Source organism: Oncorhynchus clarkii, chromosome 2 (genome assembly GCF_045791955.1).
Source record: "Oncorhynchus clarkii lewisi isolate Uvic-CL-2024 chromosome 2, UVic_Ocla_1.0, whole genome shotgun sequence".
Lineage (NCBI taxonomy): Eukaryota > Metazoa > Chordata > Actinopteri > Salmoniformes > Salmonidae > Oncorhynchus > Oncorhynchus clarkii.
The window spans coordinates 53,804,528-53,823,666 of record NC_092148.1 but is presented as its reverse complement, the minus strand read 5'-3'; the positions used below and the strand labels follow the sequence as shown (position 1 = coordinate 53,823,666).

General features: G+C 40.5%; 2 protein-coding genes across 2 annotated transcripts in view; both read right to left on the bottom strand.

Annotated features, from left to right (window-relative positions):
* Positions 1–10,716, bottom strand: part of LOC139369771 (troponin I, fast skeletal muscle-like) — an 81,601-nt gene extending 70,885 nt beyond the window's left edge. Inside the window, exon 1 of the mRNA XM_071109044.1 lies at positions 10,709–10,716. Within this exon, the coding sequence (XP_070965145.1) occupies positions 10,709–10,716 (8 nt within the window). The remainder of the gene's footprint in view (positions 1–10,708) is intronic.
* Positions 7,485–18,588, bottom strand: LOC139369738 (troponin I, fast skeletal muscle-like). The gene is made up of 7 exons (XM_071109002.1): positions 18,527–18,588; positions 10,709–10,741; positions 10,553–10,589; positions 9,639–9,767; positions 9,098–9,187; positions 8,817–8,993; positions 7,485–8,167 (listed from the first exon to the last, which is right to left on the bottom strand). Exons 2-7 carry the CDS (start codon positions 10,714–10,716, stop codon positions 8,072–8,074), a joined length of 537 nt encoding a protein of 178 aa, XP_070965103.1. The 5' UTR covers positions 10,717–10,741; positions 18,527–18,588; the 3' UTR covers positions 7,485–8,071.
* Between the last annotated feature and the right edge of the window lie 551 nt (positions 18,589–19,139).

Sequence of the window (19,139 nt, the reverse complement as noted above, 5' to 3'; positions counted from 1 at the left end):
CCTATCAGAAGCTTCTAAAGCCATGACATAATTTTCTGGAATTTTCCAAGCTGTTTAAAGGCACAGTCAACTTAGTGTATGTTTGTTTGCAAGAAATTTGTGGAGTTGTTGAAAAACTATTTTTAATGACTCCAACCTGAGTTTAGGTAAACTTCCAACTTCAACTGTAAAGGTGAAGTCCAGATGTGCCAAATGATGAGGTGCATTAATCTAAAGTAAAGGATTGGAATTAAGAATACATCAATATTTGGGCGAGCGGTGTCAGAGCGGCATAGACTAAGACACAGTAGAATAGGATAGAATATAGTATATACTGTACATATGAGATGAGTAACGCAAAATATGTCAAATTTATTCAAGTGACTAGTGTTCCATTATTAAAGTAGTCAGTGATTTCAAGTCTATGTATATAGGGCAGCAGCCTCTAATGTGCTAGTGATGGCCTTGTGTTCGGGTGCAGTGGTGATGAAGAATGGAAGACTTTCCTGGTGTATGGTGAGGGTGAGTGGTGCAATGATGTGGATAATAGTCCCGGATCCCAAAGGCCACGTATCTAGGACTTGGAAAGGAAAAGAAAAGGAGAGCGGGTACGAGGCTAAGTTCAGTGAGGAGGCTAGGGCCTCGAGGGACAACCAGCCAGTGAAATAGAAACCATGAAGGGTTTGGGAGAAAACAATGATACTGGAATACTCTAGATGGAAGGTCATGAGGCCACCTCTCTGCTCTAGTGGACCCCGGGTTAGGGCGCACCGGACACCGCTGAAGCCCCTCCTGGCCGCAATAGGAACAGAGCCTCAGCTGTCTCCAGCAACGCCGCTCTGCCGCAGAGAGGTGTGGCCCCTACCTCCACGGGTTCAGGCTCTACCTCAGGACAGCCAAAGGAGGGAGGCGACTGGCAAGGTGGACACTGGTGCTCCCGAAAGTTATCCAGACGGATGAAACATCCTGACATGCCAACTCCGTCTAGACCTCCTCGCACAGACCACTACGGAAAAGAGTACGACGAGCCGGCTCATTCCATCCACTAGAGGCTACCACAGTGCGAAAGATGAGGCCGTAATTCGCAGCCGTCTGGGCACCCTGCCGGAGCTGGAAAAGTTGCTCACCTCCCTCTCTGCCCTCTGAATGATGGTCGAAGACCACCCTGAACAGAGCAATTAACCTCTCATACGAACCCAGCTCCTCCTCTCTCCCAGACATCCGTTGCCCACTCCAAAGCCCGTCCGGTCAGCAGGAAAATGACCGTAGCAACCTTGGACCTCTCGGTGATGGAGGCTCCCATTTGATAGACGAAATAGAGGGAGCACTGGAGTAGGAAGCAATGGCATTTCGATGGAGTACCGTCATATTTCTTCAGGAAGGGACAGTCGGTCATCGCTGACCTGGGCGGACGGCTGGTGGGCTGGCTCACTGTAACTGTAACGTGGTAGGAGGCCTTCTGATGTCGGTATGGAGAACATCAAATCAAATCAAATCAAATGTATTTATATAGCCCTTCGGACATCAGCTGATATCTCAAAGTGCTGTACAGAAACCCAGCCTAAAACCCCAAACAGCAAGCAATGCAGGTGTAGAAGCACAGTGGCTAGGAAAAACTCCCTAGAAAGGCCAAAACCTAGGAAGAAACCTAGAGAGGAACCAGGCTATGTGGGGTGGCCAGTCCTCTTCTGGCTGTGCCGGGTGGAGATTATAACAGAACATGGCCAAGATGTTCAAATGTTCATAAATGACCAGCATGGTCGAATAATAATAAGGCAGAACAGTTTAAACTGGAGCAGCAGCACGGTCAGGTGGACTGGGGACAGCAAGGAGTCATCATGTCAGGTATTCCTTGGGCATGGTCCTAGGGCTCAGGTCCTCCGAGAGAGAGAAAGAAAGAGAGAATTAGAGAGAGCATATGTGGGATGGCCAGTCCTCTTCTGGCTGTGCCGGGTGGAGATTATAACAGAACATGGCCAAGATGTTCAAATGTTCATAAATGACCAGCATGGCTGGTGGTGTCGAGGTGGTGTAGAACACGGAGGACCTCCTCCGTGGCCGGACCCAATTTCGCCAGCTGGTCGTAGTCTTGATGGAGTAGATGATCTTGTTAATTAACTGTCTGGAAGAGGGTTGAACCTCCTACTGCTTCCAGATTGTGATGTGTTATATTCTATAATGTATACACCAGGAGTCAGAAAACAGGTGCAGAAGGTGAGTTTTAATATTGAACAGATACACAAAAAAAAAACTTGGGAAGCGTTCTGAACGTGAGAGAAAACCCATTAATACTTAGTTGTTCCTCCATTAAAAGTTGCGTCATACCGTGGTACACCCTGCGTGCTGCTGCAGCATTCTGTGGTACGTCATTTAATTCTCAGACATTTCTTCTGTTATTGCTAGTTTGACCACCTGAGGGCATCTTTGAGAAGCATTTGATAGTATTCCGTATTGACTTTACCAGAGAACTTAAAACCTTTTTTGTATTAACATAGTATATGGGAATGATTTTAAGAAATTTGGCTTAATTAATTTGATTAATATTATAGCGTTTCAATCGGTGACGTCACTTGCTCTGAGACCTTGAAGTAGTTGTTCCCCTTGCAGAGGGCCGTGGCTTTTGTGGAGCGATGGGTAACAATGCTTTGAGGGTAGCTGTTGTCTATATATGCAAAGGGTCACTGGTTTGAGCCCAGGTAGGGGCAAGGAAAGGAAGCAATACTGTTACACGGGCACCATTTTTAAATCAGGAGAATCTCCTCTTTGTAATTATGTAAGTCTGGGCAGCGAGCTCGTTTGTCATTGCTAGACCAGAAATAGTCAGAATGTTTTTATTTTTCCCTACTTTTTCATTAGGCAGACATAAGCACAGTTGATACCATCGAGGTGCGCATGTTTACTTTCTACATCCGCCGTGGAGCCCAGTTTCATAATACGACCATATTTCCCAGCTGCTTGTCGTCATTTTGTGTTTCTCTATTGTTGGCAGTGAGACCTGCTCATGTTGTTTAATAGTTCAAATGTAAACAACAAAAATAATATTGGAACTCTGCGGCCTTCCCATTGTTTCCTATGGGGGAAATATAGGCATGTCTGTCTATTTCGCCAAATATCTCGCAATGTGTATATTTAGATTTTTTTCAAGCCGGGTGTGAAATGGCTAGCTAGTTAGCGGGGTGCGCGCTAATAGCGTTTCAATCTGTGACGTTACTTGCTCTGAGACCTGGAAGGAGTTTTTCCCCTTGCTCTGCAAGCAAAACTTTTACACAGGCACCATCTAACCACAAGGCAGGTAGCCTAGTGGTTAGGGCATTGGACTAGAAACTGAAAGGTTGCAAGATCAAATCCCTGAGCTGACAAGGCAAAACTCTGTCATTCTGCACCTGAACAAGGCAGTTAACCCACTCTTCCTAGGCTGTCATTGAAAGTAAGAATTTGCTCTTATCTGACTTGCCTAATAAAATAAACAAATCTGGAGAATCTCCTCTTTGTATGTCTGGGCAGCGAGCTCATTTGTCATCGATCGCTAGTCCAGAAATAGTCATAAGATTTTATTTCTTCCCTACTTTTTCATTCCACAGACATAAGTACAGTTGACACCATGGAGGTGTGGATGTTAACTTTCTACACAAATTGTTTTTTTTCACAGTTTTGTCCGACGAACAGATAGTAGTGGTAAAATAAAAAGGGATACATTTTTATATGGAATTCTAAGCATCACTCCAAAACAGGCTCTGTGTACGTTCAATTCCACTAATTTGCTATGGGCTCGCGCTAGTGTTCCAGTTTAGCCAACGTTCTTAAGCCGTTTTGACCCGTTCTATTGTTCAGCCTACAGATAGCCAGAGCGAATTTACGAAAGCACCCGAATGTCCATTGAGAAATCACAACGACTATACAATTTAGCTAAGCTAAGAATAACGAGAATAATCAAGTCAATAAACGTTGGGTAGTTAGATAGCCTATAGTTAATATACTGGCAAGTTTGATGTATAACTACTAATGTTAGGTAGCTGGCTAACATACCGGTACATACTGCTGTAATGATATGCTATGTGGTTCGTAAGGATAGCGTAGCTAACAAAATGTCAGCCAACATAACATGTAATGTAACTTATTTGAAAAGTCATTACTTTATTACATTGAGTAGCAAGCTACCCCTTGGTCATTAGGGCAAATCTGGTCTGTGATAGGAGGGGTATTTTTCACTCCTAGCTCGGCTATAAGACTATTATTTAGTAAAGGTTGAATAGTCTATTGTTCAGCTGTTAGCCCTCCTCCCCAACTTGCAACACATTTCTGTTCCCATCTCATTCCATTCCCTCTTCCTCGCGTCATCATTCTGCTCCTGAGTGGCTCGCTTGTGGGCGTGCTGGTAGGATAAAGCAGCATCTTCGGTTGTGCGTCAAGAATTCTGCATACAGTAGCATGTTTGTATGAAGGTGTGGTTATTCACAGGCAAATTGTTATATGCTATGGAGGTACATTTGTGTCTTTTTGTCGAGAGCAAAACCTTTTTTTATTTTCAATCAAAAATAATTGTTCTGAAAGCAACTTTTTTTCCGACACAAAGGAAGTCAAAGCGGACACCTACGAAGATAGCATCACAGGTAAGCAGCACTGGCTGTATTGACGTATCCTAAAAATGACTGCTGCTTTAGATTGAACGGTCATTTCTAAGGTATTGTTTTCATATCTATAAAAAATAAGCTGTTTTCTATCATTTCAGAGAGCGAGCTGACCAAGGGGTCAAAAATGTAGATATTGCCACATGTTCACTGTCCGAGGAACAGGCTGTGGAAGCTTTATTGCTGGCAAAAGTGTCCATAACCAGAGGTAATTCAACTGTTCTGTGTTCTTTTTTCCCCATCTCTGCCTGCCTCTACACAATAAGCAAGTAGATAGTTAGCTAGCTATGTTACTTCAGCTGCATTGCAAAGCAAGCTTACACAATTGTACATTCAATTTGCAGGAAATACTTTAGCTAGCTAGATTCATTATATCCTGTTTCACAAGATGACAGTCTGGTTTTATCAGGAGTTCCATTAAACAACACAAAATACACATTCATTCTCCTAACACTAGCTAGCTGGCTAATGTTAGTAAGTCAGACATATGCACAAATGTTTGTCTCTACATTAAATAACGTATTCCTCTCAATTGTGCATTTTTTGCTTGACTTGTTATGACGTTATAACAACTTACATCTGGATCCACCATAATGTTTTCTCAGCCATGTTTGTTGAAGAACGCCACAAGGCAAGGGTGGCTCGCGTCAAAATTCATCATTGGAACCACTCAATATGATTGGTCATATAAAAACCTTGGGACGCAAATGCATAATGAGTGCTCTAACTCCCCCTTGTGGTGGTCTGGAGCAATGAAGCCGTGACATTGGGTACCTCTAAGTCCCGTGGTGCAAGCTTGCAATTTTTAAATGAGGAACCACTGTACAGACTCTGACAACAGAGCCTAAATATAGGGGAAGTAGTCAGGGAAGTGATGAAGCCCTGGTGTGTCTAATGATGAGGCGCAGGTGTGCGTAATGAAGAATGCCAGGTGTGTGTAATGATGGGTTGCCAGGATCGGTGTTTAGTAGACCGGCGATATCAAGCGCCAGTAGACATGACAGAAGATGGCAAAATATAAAAAAACAAATGTTAGGCTAAGTGTTTCCTGCTCGGAGATTTTGAGATACTCAACTTTTTTTTATTTTTTGAGATACTCCAACTTTCATCACTCAATCTCTCCTATCGAATTAATCTATAGTTATTCAAATTCTCAAAAGAGATTTATTCATGATTATAAACTGGGTTTGAGCCCTGAATGCTGATTGGCTGAAAGTCGTGCTATATCTTTTTGCTTATTCATAGCAGTCAAATTAGTTAAATCAACATCCATTGATGGAAAATTATCTGGCGAGTTGAATAAGGGCAAATTATATTTTCTCTTGCAACATATTCAAAATTGTGTATTACTTCATGTCATAGTTTGCAATAATTCTTATTTTTATGAAAACCAAATTTAGCTTCTAACATCATTATAAGTTACATCGATATTCCTTCTTAATTGGTTCAATAAAGTTATGGAAAAAAGGCTATTATCTTTTCCAAGACCTGGCAACCCTGGACACACACCTACCCAGGCTGTAGGACAGTGCTGGTCAGAAAAAAAAGTTAACTAGCTGATGGACGCAAACAATGTTCTACCCAAAAACAAATCAAAATTACATCATCTGTTTCACGAGCTAGGTGTCGTCATCTAAAAAAAACTTAATTTATAAAACAGTTTCCGTATTTGGTTGATGACGGTTGGACCCGGTGCGGTCAAGCCACACTAGCCAGATGAAGATAGCTACTGAATGTAGCTGCTTATACATATTAGCTTGGAGCAAGAGGCCTGGCTAGCTGGCTAGCTTGTTTAGTTTGTTATTTTCTTATTGACATGGATTTCTAAATAATTGCTAAGAATTTGGAAAATGATTGCAGTTTATCTGGTCATTGTTTTCAGGCTGGTTGCATTGGTTCTAGCTACAGTAGCTAAGTACCAAGCTAAAGCTTGCTAGCTAGCTACCCCCAGAAGTTTCTAATAACATCAAAGATATTTGTGATTGACTTTGTCATATTGAAAACCAAAGTCAATGTAGTAGGGAGACGGCCTACCTCCAGTTTCTAAACTGTCATCAATGTTGACACAATGCAATATTATTCTGTATTTTGATTAGCTAGGATGAATCAGGTGCAACTGCTTGGGATGTGGCTGGCTGGCAGGCAGAAGCAGCAGGGACTCTCAAAGCAACAGGATCATCATCCTTTCTTCTCTGCCTCTGGGATGGTTGCATGTCAGGAACCTTATGGTCGGAGAGAATGTTGGACTAACTAGCTAACATGTTTTATCCTGATAGTTTGATCCTGATCTTAGGTCAAATGCTCACTCAAACGTTTTCCCATTCAGAGAACGAAATGACTTTGGCTTATTACAAACGCGGTATTGTAAACACATCGTGTCCGGTGTGTGTGCCTGTTGGCAGAGTTTTAATATTATAGGAGAATGTGTCAAATGCACACAAAGAAAAATGTTATGTGCAGTATGTAAACTTGACATGATGAACAGGAATTACATGTACTCTCACGGGTGGCCAATAAGGTCTGAAAGCCATGCCTCTACTAAGCCACGCCTCCTGAAGATCACCTGAGGATTAATATAAAAAGACCCAGCTGCTAGGTCAACCCGGCATGAGAGTAAATAATACCCAAATGATTGTTTAATGAACCCTTGTTTGGGAAATCCTAACAACCTAACATGTTGGGTTATTCACGCAACCCAACTGGCTGGATCAAAATAACCCAACGTGTGTTCTGTTCGACATTCACCCAGCACTGGGTTACCAAATAATCCAAATTGGGTTGTTTTTAACCCCGCATGCTTTAGAGTGTAGAGAAGACATAGACAAGTCATAAACAAAACATAGACTTGATCACACAGGGACAAGAAATTGTGGCCAACTGAAAAGTATTTATTAATAAGTTTCTGTCCCAATGCTCCATTGCTAGCATCAGCCATGAAATATGATCACACAAACGTTTTCCCATTCGGTCGAACAAATAACTTTGGCTTATTACAAACGCGATATTGTAATCACAATCGTGTCCGGTGTGTGTGCCTGTTTGCAGAGAATTTTTTTATTTTTATTTTTTTTTTACAGCTTTGACAATGCTACTGACCATAGTGGTGGCGCTTGACTTCAATAGATTGCGCATGCAAATTCAGTGCACACAACATTCTATAATAGACTTGTGTTTTTTGATGTGTAAAATAGTGTTATTTGACGTGTATCTTTTGAGTATCTTAGGCAATCTGAAAAAAATGTATTCATACTTTTCTGTTCCACTAATAAAATGAATTTGTACTTTTGTTTTACAGAAACATACACGGGTGCAAATTGTACCTCGGTGATAAATATGACAAACTCTGAGCTATGTGTTGCTTATCAGCCATTTCTAGCATCAGCCATTAAAGATGCTCGCACAAATGGTTTCCCATTCGGTCGAACAAATAACTTTGGCTTATCGGGATCTATATGTGGACTAATTTAACTCTCGGACTCAAACATCTTCTTCCTGCCATCCATGCCAGACTTGTCTTCAATGTTCTGACGCCAGTCTCCAACATTACGCAGTTCCTTATCCTGCAATAGCAACATAGTCAAAGGTTCAGGGTTTAGAATTCACTAAATGGTGTCCATGAAACCTTGAAATAGAGTGGTAAAGGCAAATAAGGCGGCTTGTTTGTCACGTCACATAATCGTTCCAGCAGAAGTTGTTTGGCAGCAGTTCTATGGCCAATTTTAAGGCTTGCAGTAGAAGTTGTCCCTAACCACAGATCTACTGTAGATGACCCTTGACCCTTCCCCCAATCCTACTTACAGTAGGGGGATAAAAATATATCTCACTAATATATCTTAGTGGTTTGGGGCAACTCTATGTAAATTCAATCAGCCTTATTAACATAGGCTGCTTAGCTTATCTATGAAATCATTTCAGTAAGACCAACCTCTTACAATAGAACATAATAACAAGGCCTCAGGTTTGACAATAACAATGTCTCCCAATGGGTCACCTTGACACCCAGAACTAAAATCTTGTGTAATTGCGTCAGATGCTCGATTGAGTTCTGGGGGGGGGGGGGTCTAAATGTCCCCTCTCCTTCTGAAATTCGAAAGACTTCCGAAATTGTGATTTGTCTACATGATCAGCGACTCAGAATAAGACTCAGAACAAAGTTAGTCGATGAGACAACTCTACAATATACTGTTGTGTTATTGAACAGTTACACACCTCTTCTTTCACCTCCTTCTTTACTTGTTTCAGGTTGGCTCTCAGATCCATAGACACCTTGTGCTTGGAGCCCAGCAGAGCCTGGAGCATAGCATCAGCAGACATACGCACTTTCCTCAAAGTTGGCTTCTTGAACTTGCCCTTCAAGTCAATAACTTTAATGTTCAAATCTTCAATCTGGTCAATGGAAGAAGAGAACAACAACTGTCAACACATTGTTTCTACTGATGGAATGGATTTCAAGTTTTAGGAGGTGTGAGGGAAAGTGAATTTCGACATACCTCCTTGGTGGATTTGTTCACTTTGTTCTCCAGATCATATCTCTCCTCATCTATCACGTCAATCTTATGGTGTAACTCTTTCAAGAACTCCTGAGGTGATATCAACAAATATCAGACATCAATAATAATAATAATAATCAGCATCATCATCATAATGATAATACAACTACTAATATTATTATTATTTTTATTATCTAATAGTGAAAGCGTTATTCAACACGTTTGAATACAGCAACAAATGTTGTAATCATCTTTATACAAAGGCACATCCATCCACACCCCACTCCAAATATATTCAGGGTTAGACCAAACTTTGATTGTGGAGTGAAATACCACATTAAAGATGCACTCCAGATATTTTTTTTTATCTTTCCTATTGAAAACAATATCCTAAGTATATTTTCTTGACACAACTGCAAACTTCAATGAGTAGGGCATTCAAGGAGTTTGTCTGATGTGATGGCATCGGCCACCCCCCCCCCCCCTTGCTTGAGGAATATAATGTTTAATTAATGTCAATTAGATTAGTTGTTTGGTTTACCATTAACTGTTGAGTACCCCCTGGTAGGGACAGGGGAGGGCAGTTCTCTTCCATCCATCTTATTCTCTCCTGCTCATTCTCCTTTGCCTCTTCTTCCAGTAAGCCTTTAGCAATGGAGAGCATCAAGCTCTGGAGACAATGAAAAGCATGCAGGTTACACTTATGAAAAGCCTAGCCCGACCGGAATCAAGTAGACTTTTTTGTAAACAGGCTTTCATGTGTTCTCCAGTATAACCCTTGTATTTATGGTTGCTGACATAGCCGAAGGAAGCAGGGGTGCTGGAGGTGCTGCATCACTCCCTGAATCATTGATATAATTTGGGCAAAATTGTATAGTTTTTTTAATTTAAATTTACATTTTTATTACTCCTGTCTGTACAGACATAAATAAAATACTACACCAGAGAGCATAATTTAGCCACAGAAGATCAAAAGCTTCTAAAAATAACTGTGGATTAAGTTTTATCACAAGCATTTACAGTCGGGAAGGCCGCAATTTGGGCAGCACGCGCACCTAATATGGAACAGATTATTACGTTGTGGCCATAAACATATAATCCATAGAAGGGTTTTGGAACCTCTAACCCTGGAAATTTGATGGTTAAACTCATGGGTGAGCTAGCAATGGCTGTCAGTCCTGACTTGAATGGGAACTGCTATCTACGGATTATATTTCTATGGTTGGTTGCCACTGTCAGGCTATAGGCTCGACCGCATCAAACATCACCGGTGAGTAGCCTAGGCTTCATATTTATTATAAATTGCAAATGTAATTTATTGATAAAGGAGTTTTCACTCTCCCCCCTCCCCCCACCAGCACCCCCAACTCAAAGCATGTTCCCATGGTTGCTACTGCAGTAAAAAAATAATAATAATGAAACAACGATTAACATCAGATATTTGAAAATGTTTACCTTCAGGTAATGCCGCCGACTCGAAGACATCTTTTTCCTGTGGAGGTATAATATATTGTTTGATTTTTTTTAAAAGGTTAAGGGAAAACTTGGACTGGGTCATTTACGTCATAATAAATGTTTGATCATAATCTTTGTTCGTTCTAAGTTACTCACTCTGACATCTTGGCGTTTCTTTAATTTCACACCCTGTGAAAAAAGAGAGGTCAATTATTCATAGTGATGGGCACTGATAGGGAAAATGTGTATTGATGTACAGTGCCTTTGGAAAGTATTCAGACCCCTTGATTTTCCACATTTTGTTAGGTTACATCCTTATTTTAAAATGTATTATATCGTTTTTTTCCACTCATCAATCTACACATACCTCATAATGACAAAGCAAAAACAGGTTTTAAGAATATTATGCAAATTCATAAGAAATTTAAACTGAAATATCACATTTACATAAGTATCCAGACCCTTTACTCAGTACTTTGTTCAAGCACCTTTGGCAGCGATTACAGCCTTGAGTCTTCTTGGGTATGATTCTACAAGCTTGGCATACTTGTATTTGGGGACTTCCTCCCATTCATCTCTGCAGAGCCTCTCAAGCTCTGTCAGGTCGGCTGGGGAGCGTCACTGCACAACTATTTTTAGATCTCTCCAGAGATGTTCAAACGGGTTCAAGTCCGGGCTGGGCCACTCCCTAAGCCACTTCTGCATAGTCTTGGTTGTTGTCCTGTTGGAAGGTGAACCTTCGCCCCAGTCTGAGGTCCGGAGCACTATGGAGCAAGTTTTCATCAAGGATCTCTCTGTACTTTGCTCCGTTCATCTTTCCCTCGATCCTGACTAGTCTCCCAGTCCCTGCTGATGAAAAACATCCCCACAGCATGATGCTGCCACCACCATGCTTCACCATAGGGATGGTGTCAGGTTTCCTCCAGACGTGACGCTTGGCATTCAGGCCAAAGAGTTCAATCTTGGTTTCATCAGACCGGAGAATCTTGTTTATCCTGGTCTGAGAGTCCTTTAGGTACCTTTTGGCAAACTCCAAGCGGGCTGTTATGTACCTTTTGCTGAGGAGTGGCTTCCGTCTGACCACTCTACCATAAAGGCCTGATTAGTGGAGTGCTGCAGAGATAGTTGTCCTTCTGGACTGTTCTCCCATCTCCACAGAGGAACTCTGGAGCTCTTTCAAAGTGACCATCGGGTTCGTGGTCGATTGCTCAGTTTGGCTGGCCGGCCATCTCAGTCTTGGTGGTTCCAAACTTCTTCAATTTAAGAATGATGGAGGCAACTGTGTTCTTGGGGACCTTCACTGCTGCAGACATTTTTTGGTACCCTTCCCCAGATCTGTGCCTCCACACAATCCTGTCCCGGAGCTCTACGGACAATTCCTTCGACCTCATGGTTTGGTTTTTGCTCTGACGTGGATTGTCAACTGTGGGACCTTATATAGACAGGTGTGTGCCTTATCAAATAATGTCCATTCAATTGACTTTACCACAGGTGGACTCCAATCAAGTTGTGGAAAAAATCTCAAGGATAATCAATGGAAACAGGATGCACCTGAGCTCAATTTCGTGTCTCATAGCAAAGGGTCTGAATACTTATATAAATAAGGTATATCATTTTTTTTTCGCTTTTCGCTTTGTCATTATTCGGTATTGTGTGCAGATTGATTGTGTGTAAATTATTTAATCCATTAGAATAAGGCTGTAACGTGACAAAATGTGTAAATAGTCAAGCGGTCTGAATACTTTCCGAATGTACTGTAAATTGCAGTTTAAATTATATCATATCAGATTTATTAATAACATTGCAATAGTGACATGCATTCAGGGTAGGCAGGGCGTACCCGTGTGATAATCAAATACAAAAAACTGTTATGCTATTTAATGTTTTTTCTCAATGATTCTGGTGATTTTATGCTCAAAATCTCAAAATTGTCTAAAACTGCAAACCTAAGTAAAGGCACCAGGGTATTCATGCCTTTCTATCCATCCATTCAAATCCATTAGAATCCTCGACGCAAGATCTTATCTGACTCCAGTCACTGTTAATAGACAGGGTCAGCATGGGCATCATTGCTCTGCCTTGCTTGAAGTAGCTTAAATCGAGACGATTACGTATTTTGAGATGCATATTGCATCAACATGTTGTCTGGGTTTTGTACTGGAGTATGCTGTCCAGAGGCAACCACCATGACACCATCTCCTTCAATGCTAGCTGTTGGCAGGTGAACAGAGTGAGAACTGGACTGTCCATTTGTGTAACGGCTGTCTGTGGTGGAAGAAGGTGAGGACCAAGGTGCAGCGTGGTACGTGTTCATATTTCCTTTAATAAACTGAACAAGCGAATACACGAAAACCGAAACAGGTGCAAACACTGAAACGGAAAACAACTACCCACAAACCATAGTGGGAAAACAGGCTGCCTAAGTATGGTTCTCAATCAGAGACAACAATTGACAGCTGCCTCTGATTGGGAACCATACCAGGCCAAACACCTAGAAATATAACACACAGAACCAAAACACAGAATGCCCACCACAACTCACGCCCTGACCAAATTAAAATAGAGACATAAAAAAGGAACTAAGGTCAGGACGTGACAATTTGTCTGAAATGTCATTACCATTTAAAACTTGTTACCCAGACTTTTACACATCTTTCACATTTACTTTTATTTTGTGGACGTATGGAATGGAAATAACTTTGTGTTAGTGTCAAGAGTGAACCTTGTATTTGCTTTCACAAAGTGGAGAGAGTTTACTTGCTAGCTAGCTAAGGGATTCAATACCGGATGGCTGAAAAGGTAAGAGATAGCTATATTTAGCTAAATAAAGTGATATGTTGTGTTTGCTATGTTGTTAAAAATATGAATGCGAGTGTTATAGCTACTATGGATTTTTTGTTTTGATTGTTGTTTTCAAACTACACTAGCAGCCAGCTAGCTAGTGTAGCAAGTGTAGCTAGCTTGTATTTTTTTTAAATTATGACAAAGTGAAAACATGCTTTTAGAAATGTTTGCAAATGTATTAAAAATGAAATACAGAAATATCTCATTTACATACAGGTCCAGTCAAAAGTATGGACACACCTACTCATTCAAGGGTTTTTCTATGTTTTTACTATGTTCTACATTGTAGAATACTAATTCAGACACCAAAACAATGACATAACACATATGGAATCATGTAGTTACCAAAAAAGTGTTAAATAAATCAAAATATATTTTATATTTGAGAATCTTCAAAGTAGCCACCGCTTGCCTTTGCACACTGTTGCCATTCTCTCAACCAGCTTCATGAGGTAGTCTTTTTTATTTTATTTTTATTTAACCTTTATTTAAGTCACCTGGAATTCATTTAAATTAACAGGTGTGCATGGCTGAAAGTTAATTTGTGGAATTTCTTTCCTTCTTAACGTATTTGAGCCAATCAGTTGTGTTGTGACAAGGTTGGTGGTGGTATACAGAAGATTTGATAAAAGTCCACATTATGGCAAAAACAGCTCAAATAAGCAAAGAGAAACAACAGTCCAACATTACTTTAAGGCATGAAGGTCAGATAATATGGAACATTTCAAGAACTTCGACATTTTCTTAAAGTGGCTTCGAATGTTTCTTCAACTGCAGGACCACCACAGGAAAGGAAGACCCAGAGGATAAGTTCATTAGAATTACCAGCCTCAGAAATTGCAGGCCAAAAACATTTTTCACAGAGTTTAAGTAAATAGACACATCTCAACATCAACTGTTCAGAGGAGACTGCGTGAATCAGGTCTTCATGATCGAACTGCTGTAAAGAAACCAATACTAAAGGACACCAATAATAAGATGAGATGAATGGATGATCTCTGCATGTGTGGTTCCCACCCTGAAGCATGGAGGAGGAGGTGTGATGGTATGTGGGTGCTTTGCTGGTGACACTGTCAGTGATTTATTTAGAATTCAAGGCACATTTAACCAGCATGGAATTCTGCTGCGATACGCCATCCCACCTGGTTTGCGCTTGGTGGGACTATTATTTGTTTTTCAACAGGACAATAATGCAAAACACACCTCCAGGCGGTGTAAGGGCTATTTGACCAAGAACAAGAGTGATGGTGCTGCATCAGATGACCTGGCCTCCACAATCACCTGACCTCAAACCAATTGAGATGGTTTGGGATTAGTTGAACCGCAGAGTGAAGGAAAAGCAGCCAACAAGTGCTCAGCATATGTGGGAACTCCTTCAAGACTGTTGGAAAAGCATTCCTCATGAAGCTGGATGAGAGAATGCCAAGAATATGCAAAGCTGTCATCAAGGCAAATGGTGGCTGCTTTGAAGAATCTCAAAGGTAACATATATTTTGATTTGTTTAACACTGTTTTGGTTACTACATGATTCCATGTGTGTTATTTCACAGTGTTGATGTCTTCGCTATTCTTCTACAATGTAGAAAATAGTTTTAAAAAATTGAAAATCCCTTGAATGAGTAGGTACTGTAAGTATTCACACCCCTGAGTCAATACTTTGTAGAAGCACCTTTGGCAGTGATTACAGCTTTGAGTCTTTCTGGGTCAGTCTGTAAGAGCTTTTCACACCTGGATTGTGCAACATTTGCCTATTATTATTTTCAATATGTTTCAAGCTCTGTCAAATTGGTTGTTGATCATTGCTAGACAACCATTTTCAGGTCTTGCCATAGATTTTCAAGGAGATTTACGTCAAGACTGTAATTTGTCCTGCTGAAAGGTGAATTCATCTCCCAGTGTCTGATGGAAAACACACTGAACCAGGTTTTCCTATAGGATTTTTCCTCTGCTTAGCTCCATTCAGTTTTTTTTTATCCTGAAAAACCCCACAGTCCTTAATGATTACAAGCACATCCATAACATGATGCAGCCACCACTATGCTTGAAAATATGGAGAGTGGTACTCAGTACTGTGCTGTATTGGATTTGCCCCAAACATAACACTTTGTAATCATTATTACTTTAAAGTGCCTTTTTGCAAACAGGTTTTGGAATATTTATATTATGTACAGGCTTCCTTCTTTTCACTGCAATGTTGTTGATCTATCATCATGGCCTCATGGTGAAATCCCTAAGTGGTTTCCTTCCTTTCTGACAACTAAACACCTGTATCTTTGTAGTGACTGGGTATACGGACATATATTTTGTTTGCAAATAAATTCATAAAAAAATTCTACAATGTGATTTTCTGGATTTTTAGTTGAAGTGTACCTATGATGAAAATTACAGGCCTCATCTTTTTAAGTGGGAGAACTTGCACAATTGGTGGCTGACTAAATACTTTTTTGCCCCACTGTATTACCTCAATTACCTTGACTAACCTGTGCCCCCGCACATTGACTCTGTACTGGTATGTAGCCTAGCTAATGTTACTTTATTGTTGCTCTTTAATTGTTGTTTTTCTATTTTCTTCATTCTTATTTGTATTTATTTGTTTACTTCAGTTTGTTTAGTAAATACTTTCTCAACACTTATTTTTCTTAAAACTGCATTGTTGGTTAAGGGCTTGTAAGTAAGCATTTCAATGTAAGGACCTGTTTTATTCAGCGTATTTGACAAATAAGATTTTATTTTATTACGATATACCCATTTCATATCGATACCAATATTTTATCGAATTATTGATATTGGTGCCCACCACAAATTATTTCATATACATTTGCAACTCATTTAGTACATTACTTGTCAATGAGAAATTACCAGTTTTTTTCCCATTGTTGCAGAAATGTTTCACATTTCTGTACTTGAAAGTGGGACATTTCAAATCTTGTTTGTATCATGAATTAGTTTTAGATTTCCTTGGCAACTTTTTGTTATAAACTACCTGGTTTTGTTTTACAGTGTAAAAAAATAAGAATTACAATTCACCATTATGTCAACTTATGTGATGTACCTACAATGGTTAAAGGTCTTAACTTTTCACATATTCTAATGAGTATCAAATTATCAAATTGTTTGTGTTTTCCATTCCTGTTCAGATTAACGTTGATGGAACGTGGGAGGATACCACATCCCAAAAATAATTACACGACTGTGTTCACCTAACCTAAACAGATGTACCAATTAACCTCTCCCGGAATCTCTTAAGGAGGATTGTGCAGTAGTCGTGCCAAGTTGAGTCACCTAGGAATGTCCCTATACAGTGGATTCTGCCATAAGTGTTCTGCTAAGGGGAAACACTATAGCCTACCAATGCAAGTGAGGGCCATTTGGCCCTGGAAAAAAGCAGCAGGGTCTAAATTAGGCTAAATATATGAGAACCAGCTGTTATCCATGAGAAGTGCCGTAATGGAAGGCTGAGAGATTATCAACAACCTGATACCACCTCTGTTGATGCCCACCTTACCCTCTAGAACATCTCTGGGATGGCAGAGATGTTCCACACCATCTGACATAAAGGTTCCCCTGCCTGCAACAGACCAATGAGACCACTCCAGTGCTTCAAGACTTACATAACTACTTTGAGTTGGCGTTTAAACACCTGTGGTCAGAACTGTTGTCAAATACCACAATAAAAGCCCCTGGATAAATCTGCTAAATCTAAATATGCTATAAACATGTATTGTGAATTTGATAATCCCAGTGCTTTCGTAAATGATTAGATGTGCCTTTGGCAGGTGTGCATCATGGGCAACCCAGAGTGCTGAACAACATGTGTCACAAAACAAACAATACCTCACAGTGACGGGGTGCAAAGAACTGAACTAAATAGTGTGATACTATTTAGGTGTGTGAACAGGTGATTGAACAGGTGTGTGAACAGGTGATTAGAATTCAGGTGATTGGGATCTGGAGAGTGAGCTGCGTTCAGGGGATCCAGGTATTTGAGAGTGTGAGCTGGAAAGTGTGCTGGAAAGTGAGCTGCGTTCAGGGGATCTACGTGTTTGGGTGTGTGATTTGGAAGCAGGCGTTACACTCCTGACCAAAAGGGAACTCTTCTTGTCGTACTTTGGATAACTACACATCTTTAGAAAGACATTATTTGAGGATATTGCATACTAAAACGTATCAACGCATGTGATAAAAAAAGATTTCTGTGACATGAGTGTTGGTATCATTACATATACATAAAACCATGGAATATCAACATGCAGCCTTCAATGCTTGAAGTTAACTTCACACTTGATTAAACACTGATATACAAATGCAGTGACTTCATTCAGCGCACAAAGACATGTTTAGAAAGCTGACAATCACTGTATCACATTGCAATGGCAGGACAAAAGTCTTAACTGATGTCACCTCTGTGATAACGTAGTATAATCCTCTATGAGCTCCTTTATTATGCGAACCCAATTCATCAACCTGAGGTAGCTGCTTTACCACGGTACATGCCTTCCCATCCCCACCATCAACATAACCATCCTCAAGTTTGAAATACTCCAGCCCGAGCCTTCATCTTTAAAGTATTGGTTAAATCAAAATAGTTTGTGTTGACACCAAGATAAACACTGGGGGTATTATCCATCAATGATATGTGTCATGTTTCAGACCGCATATCAAGGCAGGTGACTGTATGAACATGGCCCAGCTATATCTCAGCAATTATTGGTTGGATTACCTCTTGTTTACCTCTTTACCTCAGAAATGGACATGGTGTTGATATTAGCTATGTCAAGCGGCCCCCATAAACAGCATCTAAGTCTAGAACAACTGAGACACACCTTCCTGTAATGTAGAAAGTGCTGGATATCTCTTTCACAAATGGTTGCAAGGTACTTCAATAAAAACATGCTGTAATCATAAACATTTGGGCAATAAATCTGCTTGAAACAACAACTACGACAGATTCAAGAAAGCAACACCACAAAAACCTCCAGGTCCAAACAGATGCATTAAATCCAAAACCCCCAATATAAAGCTAACATAAACCAGCACCAACGGATTTAAAACTAGGAAACAGAAAACGACTAAATGAATAGATCCAACCAATTCACCAGCAGAGCAGGCTGAAAGAATAGCAGTTCTTACCTAAGAGCTAAGTAGGAAGAGGAGAGCGACAGATTTTGGCAGAGGGATAGGTGAGACTGGCAAGTGGCTACAGCAGCAGATGGAATTATAAGATGGTATATATTGCATTCCCCAATGGCCAAGGAAATCCAATCTTTCTGTTTATGGAAGTAAATTCATCCACGGGCCAATAGGCTGGCAAGCAAGAACCCCCTCCTTCACACTTTCCTTTAGACAACAGCCTTATTTAGTACTTCCTTTTTGATTGGTTGTGGGTATCTTGGTTTACTACTGCCAGTTAGATAGGCACCTTCGCTTAAGAAAGTGTGAAGAATTGAGAGATCGGTTTAGAGTTGCTAGTGTGTTTGATAGGGAGATTTAGAAAAACATGTCAACAAAGAAGTGGCGGTGTGATATGGAAGTGTACCACCACCACCAGTTTAAGCAGGGAGAAGAAAAGAGGGAAAGGAGGGAACACTCAGTGATGAAAGTTAAGGAGACGGCAGGTGTAAGTGTGACGTGATAAAAGGTCCCAGTGAATTTGTTTTGTCTGCAAAGTGAAGGAGACTGTTCAGGAAGCTGTTAATCAAGTGACCATATACTTATAATGATCAAGAACTGACAACAGTGTGGC